Here is a 19,529-nt window from a genome sequence, read left to right as displayed (position 1 = left end):
GTGGGCACAAGCCCGCAAGTGCTCTCTCTCTCAAAAATAAATAAACATTTAAAAAAAAGTAAATAAATAGCTAGGCTGAGAAAAGGCAGCTGTGCTGGATGGACCACCAAAAGGCACACTGGAAACACTGTGGTACTGGTGAAAGGGGCTACAAAGCCAGACAAACTGATTTCTGGTCTTGCTACTTAATAAATGTACAACCTTGGATGTCATTTATCTGTATCTCAATTTTCCTACCCTTACCCTGTCTACTTCAGAGTTATGTTGAAGATAATTGAGAACATACATGAAAATAATTTAGGATTAGGTTTGGTAATAGCTTTTCAAACTTCTCAAATTTCTCCCTGGCAGTTCATGACCAGGAAATATGGCCAACAAGGAAACAGTGTGAAACAGGTAGGACAGCATGAGGCTCTCAGGGTGTTATCTGCAAGCTTGTCAAAAATGCTAGTCATCAAGACAATGGGAGAGGCTCCTCTACAGGACAAGTGGGTCAGTCCAGAATGGGGCCATACTAAGGCTACTTCTATTCTGGCAGATCCTCACAGGACTGGGCTGAGTAGTCATCACTCGAGGAAACAAAGTCGAGTCTATAAACTAGGTGGTTTGGCTAAAAGACCACATGGGGAAACTTACGTGCATACACAACTATGTATTCAAAGCTCAAGGTCTAAGTGAAGTATGGCACACTGAAGTAGTGAATCAACAAGGTGTTGACAGTCCCAGATACTAGTTCTCTAATACTGATTCTCCTATAAATTTATTAGTCCTTTTGGCTCTTGAGTCTATACGTAAGTGCAATGGTCAGACCTAGGGGTGGGAAGTAAGGGGTGATGAGAAACACAGGATAGGACTAGGATAGCTACAGTCCAAACATTTTTTTCTCCAAAAGAAAACTTCCAACTATCCTTTATAGACTGTGCAGAATATGGCAGTTCTCACCTTCTTAGAGAGACCCAACTGCCAACACCACTAAGTGCTACAAGGAACTAAGATGAATTAAAGTAGAGAAACCAAAGAGCTCAACTTCCATTTAAGCCAACCCCCAAATATTCACTTAATATCTCCTAAGCATTCACACTGTTCAAAATATCAAGAAAAAATTAGGGGTACCTGGCTGGCTCAGCCAGTAGAGCGTGCAACTCTTGATCTCGGGGTTTTAAGTTTGAGCCCCACACTGGGTATAGAGATTACTTAAAAATAAAATCATTATATGGCACAAAAACAGACATTCAGATCAATGGAACAGAATAGGGAACCCAGAAATGGACCCACAAACATATGGCCAACCAATCTTTGACAAAGCAGGAAAGAATATTCAATGGAATAAAGACAGTCTCTTCAGCAAGTGGTGCTGGGAAAACGGGACAGCAACATGCAGAAAAATGAACCTGGACCATTTTTTTACACCATACACAAAAATAAACTCAAAATGGATGAAAGACCTAAATGTAAGACAGGAAGCCATCAAAATCCCCGAGGAGAAAGCAGGCAAAAACCTCTTTGATCTAGGCTACAGCAGCTTCTTACTCAACACGTCACCAGAGGCAAGGGAAACAAAAGCAAAAATGAACTATTGGGACCTCATCAAAAGAAACAGCTTCTGCACAGTGAAGGAAACTATCAGTAAAACTAAAAGGCAACTGATGGAATGGGAGAAGATATTTGCAAACGACATATCAGATGAAGGGTTAGTATCCAAAATCTATAAAGAACTTATCAAACTCAAAAAACAAACAATCCAGTGAAGAAATGGGCAAAAGACATGAATAGACACTTCTCCAAAGACATCTAGATGGCCAACCGACACATGAAAAACTGCTCAACACCACTCATCATCAGGGAAATACAAATCAAAACCACAATGAGATACACCTCATGCCTGTCAGAATGGCTAACATTAACAACTCAGGCAACAACAGATGTTGGCGAGGATGCGGAGAAAGAGGATCTCTTTTGCACTGCTGGTGAGAATGCCAACTGGTGCAGCCACTCTGGAAAACAGTATGGAGGTTCCTCAAAAAACTAAAAATAGAACTACCCTACCCAGCAATTGCACTAATACAGGTATGCTGTTTCAAAGGGGCACATGCACCCCAATGTTCATAGCAGCACTATCAACAATAGCCAAAGTATGGAAAGAGTCCAAGTGTCCATCGATGGATGAATGAATGGATAAAGAAGATGTGGTGTATATATATACAATGGAGCATTACTCAGCAATCAAAAAGAATGACATCTTGCTATTTGCAACTATGTGGATGAACTAGAGGGTATTATGCTAAGTGAAATTAGTCAAAGAAAGACAAATATATGACTTCACTCGTATGAGGACTTTAAGATACAAAACAGATGAACATAAGGGAAGCAAAAATAATATAAAAACAGGGAGGGGGACAAAACATAAGAGACTCTTAAATATGAAAACAAACAGAGGATTATTGGAGGGGTTTTGGAAGGGGGGGATGGGCCAAATAGGTAAGGGGTATTAAGAAATCTACTCCTGGGGGCGCCTGGGTGGCTCAGTCGATTGAGCATCCGACTTTGGCTCAGGTCATGATCTTGCGGTCTGTGAGTTCAAGCCCCGCGTGGGGCTCTCTGCTGACAGCTCAGAGCCTGGAGCCTGCTTCGGATATTGTGTCTCCTTCTCTCTCTGCCCCTCCCCCACTCATGCTCTGTCTCTCTCTGTCAAAAATAAACATTAAAAAAAAAAAAAAAATCTACTCCTGAAATCTTGCTGCACTGTATGCTGACTTGGATGTAAATTAAAAAAAAAAAAAAATTAGGGGCACCTGGGTGGCTCAGTCGGTTTGGTGGCCGACTTTGGCCCAGGTCATGATCTCGCAGTCCGTGAGTTCGAGCCCCACGCCGGGCTCTGTGCTGACAGCTCAGAGCCCGGAGCCTGTTTCAGATTCTGTGTCTCCCTCTCTCTGACCCTCCCCCGTTCATGCTTTGTCTCTCTCTGTCTCAAAAATAAATAAACGCTAAAAAAAAAAAAAAAAAAAAAAAAAAAAAAAAAAAAATTAAAAAAATGGTAAAAATAAAATCATTATATATAATTATATAATTTACATGTATTTATATAATACTTAATATATATTATATATTTATACACTGTAATTTATATATAAATTTATTGTGTATTTATATAAATATACATTTCTATAAATATATCTACATATACACATATTGTATACATAAATATATATTATATATTTATACACTGTAATTTATATATAAATTTATTGTGTATTTATATAAATATATTATACATTTCTATAAATATATCTACATATACACATATTGTATACATATATTATACATATATATGTACATATATAAAATCCAAATAATCCCTAAACTGACTCAAATAGAAAAGTAATTTATTATTCATTTTAAAAAATGTGTGTGCCAGGCACTGTGTAAAGGAGTCTGCCTTTAGGAAGCTTTATAACTTACTTTACAACTGTCATAGCATCAAGAATATAAAAAGACAATGAATCTAAGCATTCAATGAGTTCAGAAGGTGGGAGTGAGAACTGTGTCCTGAGCGTAAGCTCTACAGTGGTCTTTGAAGGCTAGATGTTAATATTTTGGGGCCGGGGGCAAGAAACAGGGAGAGAGAATTTTAACCATGTTCAGTGTGGAGCCCGATGCAGGGCTTGATCTCAGGACCTTGAGATCATGACCTGAGTCAAAACCAAGAGTCGAATGTTTAACCAACAGAGCCACCCAGGCGCCCCTAGATGTTAATATTTCTAAAGGTAATAGGGGTAGGGAGGGAAAGCAGTTCACCAGGAGCAAAGACTACAAGATTAGAAGTCCCAAGATTTGTTTGAGGAACAAGAAGTTTGATTAGAGAGGTATAAAAACAAAGGTCCACAGCAAAATGTCTCTGAGTTATAACAGTGAACTGCTGACTACTGGGCCTCTATTCTGCAGCACTATGCTGCTCCAGCCTTAGTCACTGAACAAGGAGGGTTCTGCAAGTCTGTAGGTTGGATTACACAAATCTCTCTGATTAGCTCTTTGTTTTAACTTTTAGTAATCTGAGAAAGGGCTTTTCCAAGAGCCCTTCTGACAAATTAAAAGCAGAGATTTCTCTAACCTATATATAATAATCCAAAAAGGAGGAGCCAATTTTGGAAGGCAATCTTCTGAGGCCCCATATATAAAGGGCCCAGGACAATACAGCGGAGTGCCAGATTGAGAGGCCACACAAAGGGAATCCTCTCTGCCAATGTTGCCCCTCAAATCCTATCAACGCCCTCCAATGTGATGTAGTGGGAAAGAAGGCCAATTTGGGAGACAGGTGATTTCTTCTCAGCTCCTCCTCTAAAAAGGCCTCACCTCCCCAGGAGGGGAATTCCTAGGAAGTTATGGTCAAAGAGGACAGCTATATTCTCCTGCTTTCCATAACAGGTGGTTTTTCCTTTTCCTTTCTCCTGACACTGTAGCTCCTTTCTCTTAATCTTTATTCTTCCACCTTCACTCCCTCCAGAGCTAGGCTGTAGGAACCAATGAGCCCGAGTTTTAAAAAAAGGGCCTATTCTCTACCATTTACTTCACCCCAAAATAAGCAACTCCAATCACGTCTCATTAGACAATTACTGCCTCTTTGGAAGACGGTGATAATTTCCAAATCTACATCTACAGTCCACACCTAATACCCAAGAGGTACCTTCCAACCATAACCCATAAGCATCTTTTTAAAAAGCATGTTTTAAAAAAAATTTAGGGGTGCCTGGATGGCTCAGTCAGTTGAGCGTCCAACTCTGGATTTCAGCTCAGGTCATGATCTTGCAGTTCATGGGTTCGAGCCCCACACTGGGCTCTGTGCTGATAGTGTGGAGCCTGCTTGCCATTCTCTCTCCCTCTCTCTCTGCCCCTTGCCCACTGGCACATATGCACGCTCTCTCAAAATAAATATATTAAAAAAAATTTAAGTTATCACTTTTCCCATAAATCTGCTCCTTATACATTTCTCTTAATTCACAATCCACAATCCCTTATTTCAAATTCTGAATTCAACAGAGCTCTGAAAATAAGGTTTTTAGTAAATATAGCTTCATTGCTTCTCAGCCTTTTGGCTAAGATCAAGTGTAGTAAATACAGCTTCAAAACATATTTACTGAAACTTGAACAAAACATGAGATGACAGCCCTTCTTTATCTCACTTAATGGTTTGCTACAAAATATTAACAATAATTGACTATATATATAGAACTCTATCCCACACCCTGCTGGACGTGCTATCCAACTTATATGCACTATAATGCCTTTTAAAATCTAAATAATCAGAATTCTGAAATATCTGGCTTAAATGGTTTCTTCAAGACATGCATTCTCAATGGGGTAAATACTGCACCCAGAAGGGTGAAACTGGTTCATGGGGAGTGGGAAGGACCTAGATATTACAATGGTATGTGGTGCTCCAAAGTGCAACATTATCAATAAAGTCTTATTTCTTAGTATTTAATTTCTCTCATTGGATTTTCTTGAGTATTACATGAACAGTATTGACACTAATTTCATGAAAGGCAGACAATAAGTATGCAAGATCTGTACTACAAATCTATGGTGAACAGATGGCTATGACGGGGGCACTTTCTCTTGACTAACCACTGGGTCCTGAAGTCATATGAGAGGTGGCTTATGCATGACTGTCATGCCTGTGGATGTTATTTAATATGTTTGATACTCAGTGCTTTTGTGTGTGACAAAGGTTGTGGTAATTAAAGTTTATACTTTGTTATTTAATTCCACAGACTAAAATTTGTCATGATTCATTATGCCAAGTATTGAAAAGAGAAATGTCAACGATAGCTAAAGGAGTGTCGAAAAGCTAGTTAAGTTGTAAGTTTTTCCTATCAAGCAGTTTAAAAGTTCACCAATAATAGGGAGCCTGGGTGGCTCAGTCAGCCGAGCACCCAACTCATGGTTTTGGCTGAGGTCATGATCCCAGGGTGGTGGGATTGAGACCCTCCTCAGTCTCTGTGCTGAGCATGGAGCCTGCTTAAGATTTTCTCTCTCTCCCTCTGTTCCTCCCTCTGCTCGTGCTCTCTCTCTCTCTCTAAAATAAGTTAGGTAATAATAACAATAAAGTTTGACAAAAAATAATTTTAAGAAAGTGATTTTTTTTTTAAATGTTTTTATTCACTTTTGAGAGACAGAGAGATACAGAGTGCTAACAGGGGAGGGGCAGAGACAGAGGGAGACACAGAATCTGAAGCAGGTTCCAGGTTCTGAGCTGTCAGCAGAGAGCCTGACGCGGGGCTTGAACCCACAAACTGCAAGATCATGACCTGAGCCGAAATCGGACGCTTAACCGACTGAGTCACCCAGGTGCCCCGTGATTTTTTTCTATTATTGGAAAACAAGAAGCTTTCATGGGAAAAGGAACAGCTGTGAATGATTTTTAAATTTGATTATATTGGGGGCACCTGGATGGCTCAGTTGGTTAAGTTAAGCGTCTGACTTTGGCTCAGGTCATGATCTTGCTGTTCGTGAGTTCAAGCCCTGCATGGGGCTCTGTACTGACAGCTCAGAGCCTGGAGCTTGGTTCAGATTCTGTGTCTCCCTCGCTCTCTGCCCTTCCCCTGCTCATGCTGTCTCATGCGTACCCGCGCACTCTCTCTCTCTCTCTCTCAAAAATAAACATTAAAAAAATTTTTAATTACATTTGTTAGGTATTCATAAATGTTAATTTGCATGTGTAATTTGATACTTTACAATTCGTATAGGTAAAGTATATTAAAAGTTACTCAACAAATACCAGCTATAAAACTTAGTTAAACGCAAACAGCTTTTTAACTTTTAACCCCCCATTTTTTTTTTTAAATGTTTATTTATTTTTGAGAGAGAGACAAAGTGTGAGTGGGGGGAGCAGCAGAGAGAGAGAGGGAGACACAGAATCCGAAGCAGGGTCCAGGCTCTGAGCTGTCAGCACAGAGCCCGACGCAGGGCTTGAACTCATGAACTGTGAGATCATGACCTGAGCCAAACTCGGACGTTTAACCGATTGAGCCACCCAGGAGCCCCTTTTAACCCCAAATTTTAACCTTACTTTGAATAAAAGCCAACTGTATGCTTACTCTTTATGCATAAAGAAAGCACAGATATATTTACTGTATGTAAAAAGAAATTTCATTGGAGGGATGCATCAGGGGAGGAAAAAGTCTAAAAGGGTTCCTTAGGAGGGTGATAATGAAAAAAAAAAAAGGCTAAGAAAAACACATACAGGAATTAGGGGTCTGTACCAACATCTTCCCAGCTTTTCAAACCAGAAACGTGGGAGTTACTCTTGATAACCCCTTTTCCCTTATCCCCACATCCAATCACTAAGAATGGCCAGTTTTATTTCTTTAATTATTTCTTGGATTCTTTTTCTCCATTCCTACTGCCAATTGCCCTAACTCCAGTCTTCATGATTTCTTGGGTAGACTTTATTAAGAGCCTCATTAACCTCTTCTTTCTCGATATACTTCAAACTTCCTGAAACAGTTTGCCTCTCCTCTTGCATTAGCCTGCTCCAATTTGCTTGCATACCATCAGAACTCGTTTTGTAAAAGCAACTGTCAGGTGCATGATGCTAAATTCAACCAACCTTTTTAAGTACTTATTTTGCTGGTGCTCTTGGCAGCACTCAACCCTGACAACCATTTCCTTCTTGAAATACTTTTTCCTTGGTTTTTGAAACATTAATCACTGGTTTCTTCTTCCAATTCTGGCTGCTGATCCTCTTCTTCTTGCATGTGAAGGCTGATGCACCTTGATGTTCTCTTTTCAGTACACCTCCCATGATTACATCAGTGATTCCATGGTTTTAGTTACCATATACAGATAAATAGATGATCAAACACCTAACTCCATCCCCAGACCCCTCATGAGCTCCGGAACTGTATATCCAATCACTTTTGAGACAGCTTCCTCTGGAGATCACAGAGATACCTCAAAATATTGAAATTTAAACTCATCTCAGTTAACAGCATCACTATCCACTCTGGTGTTTAAGGCAAGAGGCCAGGGAGTCCTGCAATTTTTAATTCCCCCACAGGCCCCATCAGCCTCCAGGTGATAACCAAGTCCTGCTAATTCAAATTCCTAACTCTCTTATTCCCTACCATTACCACCTCAATCATCATCATCTTCTCTTGCCAGGACTATTGCACTACTTAAGAACCAACTACTTTTTTTTTTTTTAAGTTTATTTATTTCCTTTCACAGAGTGAGTGGGGGAGGGGCAGAGAGTGAGGGAGAGAATCCCAAGCAGGCTCTGCACTGCCAGCGCATAGCCTGAAGTGGGGCTTGAACCCATGAAGAGTGAGATCATGACCTGAGGCAAAATCAAGAGTCGGATGCTTAACTGACGGAACCACCCAGGCGCCCCAAGAACCAACTTTTGAAGAACCTCCTAGGGGCACCTGGGTGGCTTGGTCAGTTAAGCGTCTGACTTCGGCTCAGGTCATGATCTCACAGTTCGTGAGCTCAAGCCCCGCGTCGAGCTCTGTGCTGACAGCTCGGAGCCTGGAGCCTGCTTCGGATTCTGTGTATCCCTCTCTCTCTGCACCTTTTCTGCTCTCTCTCTCAAAAATAAATAAACTTTAAAAAAAATTTTTAAAGAACCTCCTAGTTGGAATCTTACTGCAGTCTGATTCATCCTTCTAGAGCTGTCCAAGTTATAGAAATAAGTAAATTTGGTATCACAGATTAAAACCATTCAATGGCATTTCCCTATTATCAAGATAAAGTCCAAATATCATTCCCCCCATCCTACCAATCCATTTAGTCTACCAATCTTTTGTTTCCGAAATAATCATTCTCTCCCTCCCACTGACAACTCTCATCGATAGGTCAGATCTCACTGAGCTTAAAGGCCTTCGCTGATTCCCCTGGGCTGGGCTGGACCCCCTTACTATATGTGCCCATAGCATTCTGGACTGCCTCATCCAAATATTTACCATTTTATACTGCTCTCCAAAGTATGGGATGCAAGTTTAAGTAGGAGATAGGAAGAAATACATACATGTATATATGCTAATACATGCATTAGTAAGGTTTACCTTTATCATGGGTGTACATACACATATAAGCCTATTAATACTGGCAATGTGGCAATGTTTATCTGTCAGTCAGATGGCCAAATTTTCCTGAAGGAAGACTAAAAGTTATACCAAAAAGGTGAGGATACTAGTTCATTCACATTTAAGACAGTGCCTCATACTGTAGTTTGTGAGCCTAGTTAAGTGGATTTGCAAACTATCTAGTTTTAACTAAATATTTGCAAAATGGATAAATGGTATGGAGTACCATCAAGAAACTTAATGGAAGATAATGTTAATAATGTTATCACAAGAGGAACAAAAAACAGCAGAGCTGACGTCCCTGGAAGAAAGATCTCCCAAGTATCAGAATTCCACCTGCCACATCACAATAAAACAAAACAAAATATTATGGCCAGCTAGTCAGATCTAAGCCAGCCAAAATTTTAAAATTATCTAGAAGACTAGTTAAAATATGGACTTACAATCTCTTGTGCATCTTACTCCAAATGTATATTGTGCTTAAAAAGAGACCCTACTGGGGCGCCTGGGTGGCTCAGTTGGCTAAGCGTCCGACTTCAGCTCAGGTCATGATCTCGCGGTCTGTGAGTTCGAGCCCCGCGTCGGGCTCTGTGCTGACAGCTCAGAGCCTGGAGCCTGTTTCACATTCTGTGTCTCCCTCTCTCTCTGACCCTCCCCGTTCATGCTCTGTCTCTCTCTGTCTCAAAAATAAATAAACGTTAAAAAAAAATTAAAAAAAAAAAAAAAAAAGAGTCCCTACTGAATATGTAATGCAATCACGATCCGTAAGACTAAAAATGTCTGTCTTCATTCTTTTAAAATTTTTTTTGTTGGTTTTTTTTAGGGGCACCTGGGTGGCTCAGTCAGTTGAGCATCCTACTCTTGATTTCGGCTCGGGTCATGGCCTCATGGTTCATGAGTTTGAGCCCTGTGATCAGGCAGCGTGATGCCGATGCAGAGCCTGCTTGGGATTTTCTCTCCTCCTTCTCTCTCTGCACCGGCAAGCATGCTCTCTCTCTCTCTCAAAATAAACTTAAAAACAAAAACAAAAAAAAAAAACCAAAAAACCAAAGAAACAATAATAAAACTTTTTTTTAAACACATAGAATTTGGTAAAATACATAAACTAAGAAATATTTTATAAAATACATGGAATATTATTTTCTAATATTTTACAAGTAAAACCGGATGTTCTTGGGCTATATTTGGCCTCAAATATCCTATGTTTGGTTAGCTTAAGCTTTCTAGATTTTAAGAGTTAACTTGTAGCATTTATCAATGTTTAATCCAGAAATATCATGAAAATCTGGATTTCTAACTTTAAGAGGAGAGAGATGATGAAAGGAATGGGAAATTATGCAATACAGCAATATTAGACCTACAGTCCCCCAGGGCAACAATTGGCTAGAGCTGCATAGACTGCATGGAGCTCCATAGTCCTCGCATGCTAGTCTCCATGTAGCTGATTACCCATTAGAATTTAAATTCTGACATTTCACAAGATAGATTTTTGTCTCTTTTGTTTACCACTATATTTCCAGGGCCTGGAGCAGAACAGTCCCTGGCACATACTAGGTATTCAATAAACATCTGCTGAAATTGATGAATAACTGTTGAATAACTGCCTGGCCCCTAAAAGTATGTTTCTGACAAGTTTTCATGTTACTGCCTTCCCCTCAAAGACAAACTGATTAATCTATATTTAGCATACGGCCTGAAATATAGTAAGCCCTTTATTTATTCACTGACTAAAAGAAATTACTGAGTACTATGTGCTAATAAACACCATGCTAAAATGGTTTACATTCATTAGCTTATTTAATCCCCCTAACAATCCTATGACATAGATATTATTATCCCCATTTTAGACATGAGAACTCTAAGACTGGAAATTAAGTTACTGGTTGAAGAACGAATTATATTACAGATTAACTGTAACACAGGAAAAGAATATGAAATGGGCTACAGGAAAGGCAAGAAGAAAGTGCTACAGAAATCAGAAATCCACTTCCAGTTTGGAAGGCAAAAAGCATTTGAGAGTTCATGAAGTAGCATTTATTTGTTTATTTATTTATAATGTTTATTTATTTTTGAGAGAGAGAGAGAGAGAGAGAGAGAGAGGGAGGGAGAGAGGGAGGCAGACAGACAGACAGACAGAGCAGGAGCTGGGGAGGGGCAGAGAGAGGGAGACACAGAATCCAAAGCAGGATCTAGGCTCTGAGCTGTCAGCACAGAGCCAGGGGCAGGGCTTGAACTCATCATGGACTTGAGATTATGACCTGAACCCATGTCATGTCAGACACTTAACCAACTGAGCCACCCAAGTGCCCCTAGGAGGTAGCATTTAAATTAGACCTTGAAGGGTGCCTGGGTGGCTCAGTCAGTTGAACGTCCGACTCTTGATTTCAGTTCAGGTCATGATCTCGATTTTGTGGGTTCAAGCCACATGCTGGGCTCTCTGCTGACAGCACGGAGCCTCCTTGGGATTCTTTCCCTCTCCCTCTCTCAAAAATAAATAAAATAAATAGACATTTAAAAATAAAATAAAAATAAAATGAAAATAAACTAGTCCTTGAAAATCAGGCAAGATTTCCATAGGAAAAGATTGGTGGGGAAAGAATTACTTGTGTTACCTTCTCTGCCAGTAATGCTAAATTACAAAGGAGGTAGTCTAACTGGAATGCAGGATATGTGGATACATCTTTAAATAGAGTAAGATTAGTAAAATCAATAGGAAGGCCTTGAATACCATATCGTATGGGTTATGATTTTATCCCGTAGATAACAGCAAGTCCATGAAGGTTCCTAAGCTAAGGACTAGAGTGACCAGATCAAATGGGTGTTTTAGCGACGCTGCTGCAGAAGAATTACAGCAGTGGTACAGGAGGCTACGGAAAAGTTCTGGAGGGCTTCTAAATTAATACCTTTACAATTTACACTATTTGCTTACATCTAATATTTCACAAATCTTCATTAATTTTAATAAATACTGTTATCCATATTTTCACTTTGATGAGCCTGAGACTCAGTAAGGTTAAAGAGCACAGAATATTCTTTGTGGGTCTATGCTGTGAGAAAAACCTACACAAAGCAATTTAGAGGAGACCTCAGTAACACAATCACATAGTCTTCAACTGCCAATACAGAAATGGAAGAAAAGAGTGAGGAACCAAAGATGGATAGATGCCCTAGTGTCTGGGCCAGTGGTCCTACCATTATCATTAACAAAAATGCAGGAAAAGCAGGTCAGGAAAGGGGAGTGAGCTTGATGCTTGTGGGACACTTAGGTGGTGACTGATGGTTCAGTGCCATCTCTGCAAGTAGCTGTTACAAATGGTGGGGTGGGTGCACAAGGTTGGAGAGAAACTAAAAGAAGAATGGGCTAAGTTACTTCCTGACCTGGAAGTGTTATCAGAAAGGTTTTGTTACTTGCAGCCAAAAACAAACAAGAATTGGCCTTCAGTATCCTAGTTAAACCAAGAGATAAGACAGTTCCAAAGTTGCCTAATTCAGTAGCTTAAAAACATCAGATTCTTCCCATCTTCTCTATTCTCACTCTTCAAGCTGCCTGCTCTTATTTATAAATTCTGCCTCATCACCCCAGCATTACTAATGGCAATTTCAGAGTCAGAAAAGGGCTCTTTCCTTTTTAGAGGCAGAACATAGCCCTTAATTGCCATATGTTGGTTAGAACCATACAACTTAAGTGGTTCTATTTATTAGCTCTGACCTTGCACAAGTTACTGAACTTCTCTGTGCTTGTTTCATCAACTAGAACATGATAATCTGAGACATAAAGGAGTTAATATTATAGTACTTAGTGCCTAGCACATAGCAAGTTCTATTTAAGTGCTGGCTATTATTATAGCTTTTCCATCTCTCTCTTTTTTTTTTTTTTTTTTGAGGCTCTCACACTTTGGTGATACTTGAGTTAAAATATATGCTGGCAAAAAATAAAATAAAACCTGGCAATTTTTTTTTTTTTCATTTTTTGAGAGAGAACGAGAGCATGTGAGTTGAGGAGAGGGGCAGAGGGAGAGAGAGAATCCAAAGCAGTCTCCACTCTCAGCGTGGAGCCCCTTGTAGAGCCCAATCCCAGGACCCTGGGATCATGACCTGGGCCAAAACCAAGAGTCAGATGCTCAATGGACTGAGCCACCCATGAGCCCCCTGGCAAATCTCTTTTATTTTATTTAAAAAAATTTGGGGTGGGCGCCTGGGTGGCTCAGTCAGTTAAGCGTCTGACTTCAGCTCAGGTCATGATCTCACCGTCCATGAGTTCAAGTCCCGTGTTGGGCTCTGTGCTGACAGCTCAGAGCTTAGAGCCTGCTTCAGATTCTGTGTCTCCCTCTCTCTCTGCCCCTCCCCTGCTCACACTCTGTCTCTGTCTCTCAAAAATAAAATAAAAACAGGGGTGCCTGGATAGTTCAGTCAGTTGTGTCAGACTTCAGCTCAGGTCATGATCTTGTGGTTCGTGAGTTTGAGCCCTGTGTCGTCGGGCCCTGGGCTGACAGCTCACAACCTGGAGCCTGCATTGGATTCTGTGTCTTCCTCTCTCTCTGCCGCTCCCCTGCTCACGCTCTGTCTCACTCTATCTCTTAAAAATAAATAAACATTAAAAGAAATAAAGGGGTGCCTGGGTGGCTCAGTTGGTTAAGCATCCAACTTCGGCTCAGGTCATGATCTCACAGTTTGTGAGTTCGAGCCCTGCACTGGGCTCTATGCTCTCAGCCCAGAGCCTGGAGGCTGCTTTGGGTTCTGTGTCTCCCTCTCTCTCTGCCCCTTCCCCACTCATGCTTTGTCTCTCTTCCTCTCTCAAAAATAAACAAACATTAAAATTTTTAAAAAGGAAAGAAAAGAAAATAAAAACATTAAAACATTAAAAAAAAATAAAAATGTTTAGTGTTTATTTTTGAGAGCGAAAGAGAGCCGTGTGTGCAATCACAGGAGGGGCAGAGAGAGTGAGGGAGACACAGAATCTGAAGCAGGCTCCAGGCTCTGAGCTATCAGCACAGGGCCCCATGCAGTGCTTGAACTCAAGAACCATGAAGTCGTGATCTGAGGTAAAGTCAGACGTTTAAAGGACTGAGCCACCCAGGCACCCCACTAACAAATCTCTTTTAAATAAAGAAAGCTTTTCCAGAAATCCCTCAGGCTTCCCTTCCTATCTAATTACAGCCAGAGCTGTATCACATAGCCAAGCCTAAATCAATCACTGCCTAGGGAGACAGAATTACAATGATTGGTTTATAGTTTATATTAATCAAGACCTATCCCTGGGGCTGGGGAGGGGCTGCCAGATTCTTGGTTAGCAAAATGGCAGGAATGGTTGATAAAACAACCAGTGTCTGCCAAGACTTAGTCTTAAAAGACTGTGGTCTCTGCTAGGGAGGGTCAGAATAAGTAACTTCCAGAGCTGCAAGCATCACCTCCACAGGGCTCCTAATGGCAGTGAAAGTCACTACAGAAGTCTGTTAAAGCTAATAAAGTTTGGCACAGGACAAACAGTATAGGATACAGGCCAGGGCCTGAGTGGAGCACACCTGACAGGCAGTGAAACACAGCAGGTTCTAGATTCATGGAGGTGTGGTACAGGCTGTGTTAGTGTTCGAAGCACACAAAGGGCCTAGACCACCAGCCTTGGACAAGTCACCTAATCTTCTCAGAGCCTCAGTTTACTCACTTATAAATGGGGATAACCCAAACCACCTCGGATCCCATGTTAGGATTAAATGTATCCTTACGCTAGTTTCACTCCCATCATGTGTATAAAGACCAGCCAGAAACACACACACCAATAGCTGGACGTGCAGAAAGACCAAGTGGGATAGGAGAGAGGTATCTGAAATGGAGTCGGAAAGAAAAAAGGAGGCCACCTGATTCTATACTAAAAAGCCCCTTCAGGACCTTGGTCAGGCTTTGTTGCTCCACATAAGAACTTTCATTTCAGGGGTGCCTGGGTGGCTCAGATGGCTGAGCGTCCAACTTCGGCTCAGGTCATGATCTCATGGTTTGGGAGTTCGAACCTTGCGTCGGGTTCTGTGCTGACAGCTCAAAACCTGGAGCCTGCTTCGGATTCTGTGTCTCCCTCTCTCTGCCTCCGCCCCACTCGTATTCTGTCTCTCTCAAAAATAAACATTAAAAAAAAAGAAAAAAGAAAAAAATAACTTTCATTTCAAAGTCTACCAGAAAAGGACTAATTTTAGTTCACACCTTAACTCTTCTAAGAGGTTTATGTACAGCAAAATGAGTAAGAATCTCATGTCTGGCTTTGCTGCTTACTAGCTGTGTTATCTTCTCTAAGGTAGTTTCCCAAGCTGTAAACTTATTTCACTGCGCTTAATAAAGTAAACACTAGCTCCTTCCCTTTGAAGGAAGTGTTTCTAAAATTGAAGGCCGACAGAAATCTATAACATAAAAGTCCCCCAAATGTTTCACTTCATAAAGCTGCAGTTAGACAAACCTATCAGGCTTGACACTCGATTCTGAAAACCAGAGTGCTTAAGGGAAAGGAATGCTACTGCAGGTAGAAAAGAATCTGTTCTGATGCCTGCAGAGCCCGTACTAGGCTGTTTTCTAAACACTTGTTATCTTATTTAGTCTTCAAACATCTTGATAACACTCTGTCCCCTCCTTCTAGAGATGAGGAAAGGAAGGATCAGAAGGGAAGAGAAATAACATTTACTGTGAACTGTGCTACATGCTTCCTATGTGCACTGTTGCATGTGATATTTAAGTGACTTCTCTTACTATCTGATATTTAACTGATGAGAGCTAGAAAGTGGCAGGCAGGATTATAATCCCAGATCTGATTCTAAAGTCACTGCCTTGCAAAAAAAAAAAAAAAAAAAAAAAAAAAAAAAAAAAAGTCATTGCCTTGCTCAAGGGAGTAATTTGTTTCTTCAGGATCTGGGATCTTACAAAACTAAATCCCAGAACCTCACTGAGCACTCCCTTCCACACAAAACTGCTGGAGTTAGCAATCTACTTTGTAGTTTTTCAGTTTCTTCAGACTAAAGATTTCAAAGTGGGCACACCAGCACACAAAAACACCTTTACAACTTTGCCTAGGGTTAAAAGCTTTCTTCCCCCTTTTCCAGCCCAACCACTAGGGGGCCAAGCCATAAAGAACTGCAGCTATAACCTAGGGGTCTGAATCACCGGGGTATAGCCACTAACTGTATGACCTTGGGTAAGTTACTTTACCTCTCTCTAAGCCTCAGTTTCCTTACCTGTAAAACAGGGGTAACAGTAGTAACTGGCTCACTAGCTTGTGCATATTAAGAAAAACGTAACATGTAAAGCAGTCAGAACAATACCCGCGCGTAGGAAGAGTTTAGCAAAATGAATCGATTTTAACGCTTAAGAGGAAGTATCTCTTCACTGATGGTTCTGTCGCTAAGTCCAAAGACTTCGCCATCGTATTATCCCTGAGCACAGGCCTTGCCCGCCGGAGTCCCTTCAGAGAGACAGCAACAGGTCGCTCCTTTTCTCCTAACCAGTGCCAGACCCACAAACCTGAAGTCCCGATCTACCACACAGGGCCCGAGGTCTCGGTCTGTGATTTTCTACTACCAGGCTGTCACTGAGTCCAACCGAACCACCCCATTTCCGCCCGCGGCTCGGGAAGTTCTGCCGGCCTTCAGCGGCCCAGGCTGCTTTCGGCATGGCTGCCCCTCGTTACGGGCCTGGAGCTAGCTCGCCTGGCGTTCCCTCACCAGAGGACTCTACTCGCGACGTAGGCAGGATTTCCCTCGAGTTCGGAGGAGCCCCGAATCTAGTCAAGATGCGCGTCGGTCAAACACACGCCTGGAAACGGCTCCCTGAGCGCCGCCCGGGCCTGCCGCCGGGCGCCCGTCCCCCCAGCCGCGGTCTCGGCGCAGGCCGGAGGGTCGGCCCCTTTCCAGCCCCTGGGAACGCGAGGGCTCCGGCCCAAGGCCACCACGTGGGGGCTCCAGGCGTGGCAAGGTGCTCCCGGAATCAGCCCCCAAAGACTGCTCCCGCAGGGGCCCTAGCCCGGCCCCAAACTGGCCTGAGCTGCTCTCCCGGCCTGGCTTCTCCCCTCACACCTATTTGGAGGGGCCTCAGACATTTTCCGCAGACCGGAGACAGGCTCCCGCTAGGCCCCACGCCCCAGGAGTGTCTCAGCTCGAGTCCCCAATTGCCTGGTGTCCTTACTCACCCATCGCGGCTCCGCTCGCTCCTACTTGGCGGCGGCAGCAGCGGCAGCTTCAGCAGTAGCTTCAGCAGACAATATGGCGGATCTGCAGGACGGCAGCCCGAAACGGACAAACAACTTAACATTCAACCCCGGGAAGAAACGCGCTCTCCGCCCCCCAGCCTAGCTTACGGGGAGGAGCGCACTTAAAGAGACCGCAGCTACTGAAGGCGGGGAATAGGGATGGACTATAAAAGGAGTGGTGGAGGGAGATAACTAGGAGGGATACTAAAGAAAGTCAAGTGTGTTCAGGAATTCTCAGCTTTTTCTGCTCCTATTTCCTCTGTATAATGAAGCCACCTCTCCTTGAAAAAATTTTTTCCCAGAAGCACATTCCTTCCTCTCCGTAGTTAAAGCCAATCATAGACCCTGAGCTGGATGTGAGTAAGGGATCACCTGGAGAGGGGGAAGAGATTTGCTTAAGGATATGGAGATAAGGAAATTAAGAAAGCAAAAGTAAACCAGATCATGACTTTATTGGGAGACAAATGGAAAAATAAGGAGACAGATGCAGGGCTTTCTAGCTGACCCTGGGATTTCATCCTCCCCCGCCCACCCCACCAGCAAGCTGAGGGCAGTGGTAGGTTCTGTACTGTTCATCATCGTATCTCCTCCAGCGCCTAGCCCAGTATCTGGCACATGGTATGTGCTCCATAAATAGTTTAGTGAATAAACAAACAAATGAACAGGCCTGAGACTTACACAAAGTGAGGGATATCATCTCCCTTTTTAGAGATGAGGAAATTGAGGCTCTGAGCGTTCACGTGCCTTTTGAATCATGGAATTTATGGCTGGTACACATCAGACCTCCGTTTTGCATGACAGGCCAGCCCTCCTGTCCCCCACCTCAACAAACAGAGAAAGGCTACATCTTCAAGTCACTAGGCCCACAGGGAACTGTCTTTTGGAAGCAGAGTGAGGGACCTGGGTTTCCAAGTCCTGCCACAACATATTGCCTCTTCTACATGTGTGTCTGGCTTGTGCCTGGGCCATTAAGGGAAATAACTCAAAAAGCCAATCCGGAACTCAGGGTCAGGAAAGGGAGCATTATCTTTCTCTTCCTACTTCCACTCCTCAAGGTCAGATCTCTTCATTTTCTCTTGGTCTATTTTGCCAGATCCTCACTGGTCTCTTGTGTCCAGATTCTCCCACTTGTGCCCACCATCTCCGAAATGCAGAGACCTTATGGGGCACCTGTGTAGCTCAGCTGGTTAAGTCTGTAACTCTTGATTTCGGCTCAGGTAATGATCTCGCCGTTCGTGGGATTGAGCCCTGTGTCAGGCTCCAGGCTGGCAGCGCAGAGCCTGCTTGGGATTCTCTCTTCCCCTCTCTCTGCCCTTACCCCACATGTGTGTGCATATGCGGCATGGGTACTTACAAAATAAACATTAAACAATCAGATTTAAAAAAGCAGAGAATTTGTCAGATTGTTCCTCAGCTTAGTTACTTGTCTGCCCTTAGGTAATGCTCAAACATTTCAATCTGACACACAGGCTGGTCCTTATTCACTTCTTGGGCTATTCTCCTCTAAGCCACCCAGGTTCCATTCATATTTGAGGAACCCCTTTCCCCAAGTATGCATCTTTTGTGCCTTTGCATATGCTGTTTCCCCTGCTTGGAATGCAATGCCCTCCCTTCCCCCTTGACCATAGGGTGAACAAATTCACTTTTTTTTTTTCTTTTTAAATTTTTTTTTTTTTTAACGTTTATTTTTGAGACAGAGAGACAGAGCGTGAACAGGGGAGGGGCAGAGAGAGAGAGGGAGACACAGAATCTGAAACAGGCTCCAGGCTCTGAGCAGTCAGCACAGAGCCCGACGCGGGGCTCGAACTCACGGACCGAACTCACGGACCGAGAGATCGTGACCTGAGCCGAAGTCGGACGCTTAACCGACCGAGCCACCCAGGCGCCCCCAAATTCACTTTCAAGATCCAGTTCAACTCTCCCCTCCCTAAAAAACCCAATTTTTCCAGACAGAGCCTGGGTACCTATCCTCTGCTCCCCAGTGCCCTGGACACACATTTTCCTCAGCACTTAGCACTCTGATTTGCTTACAAGGTATGTTTCTGTCTCCTGGTTGTCTAAGGTACATCTTTCGTTTTATCTGTCTCATGCTTACCTAGTATGATGCCTTCCTTGACACCAAAAAGTTTTTGTTGCAATATTTGTCTCCCATACACCGCCACAGACTCATCTGCATATCCTGTGGCCAAAAAGGGCTCAGGAAACAAGAGTAGACGAGTGGCTAT

General features: G+C 42.6%; 1 protein-coding gene and 1 pseudogene across 1 annotated transcript in view; one reads left to right on the top strand and one right to left on the bottom strand.

Annotated features, from left to right (window-relative positions):
* Window positions 1-17,341, bottom strand: part of KPNA6 (karyopherin subunit alpha 6) — a 66,850-nt gene extending 49,509 nt beyond the window's left edge. The window contains exon 1 of the mRNA XM_042953621.1: window positions 17,245-17,341. Within this exon, the coding sequence (XP_042809555.1) occupies window positions 17,245-17,248 (4 nt within the window). The 5' untranslated portion in view covers window positions 17,249-17,341. The remainder of the gene's footprint in view (window positions 1-17,244) is intronic.
* Window positions 5,071-5,182, top strand: LOC122228869 (annotated as a pseudogene).
* Window positions 17,342-19,529: the final 2,188 nt, after the last annotated feature.

This window comes from Panthera leo, chromosome C1 (assembly GCF_018350215.1).
Source record: "Panthera leo isolate Ple1 chromosome C1, P.leo_Ple1_pat1.1, whole genome shotgun sequence".
NCBI lineage: Eukaryota > Metazoa > Chordata > Mammalia > Carnivora > Felidae > Panthera > Panthera leo.
Note: the sequence above shows the minus strand (reverse complement) of the source record. Positions and strands in the feature narration are given on the sequence as shown.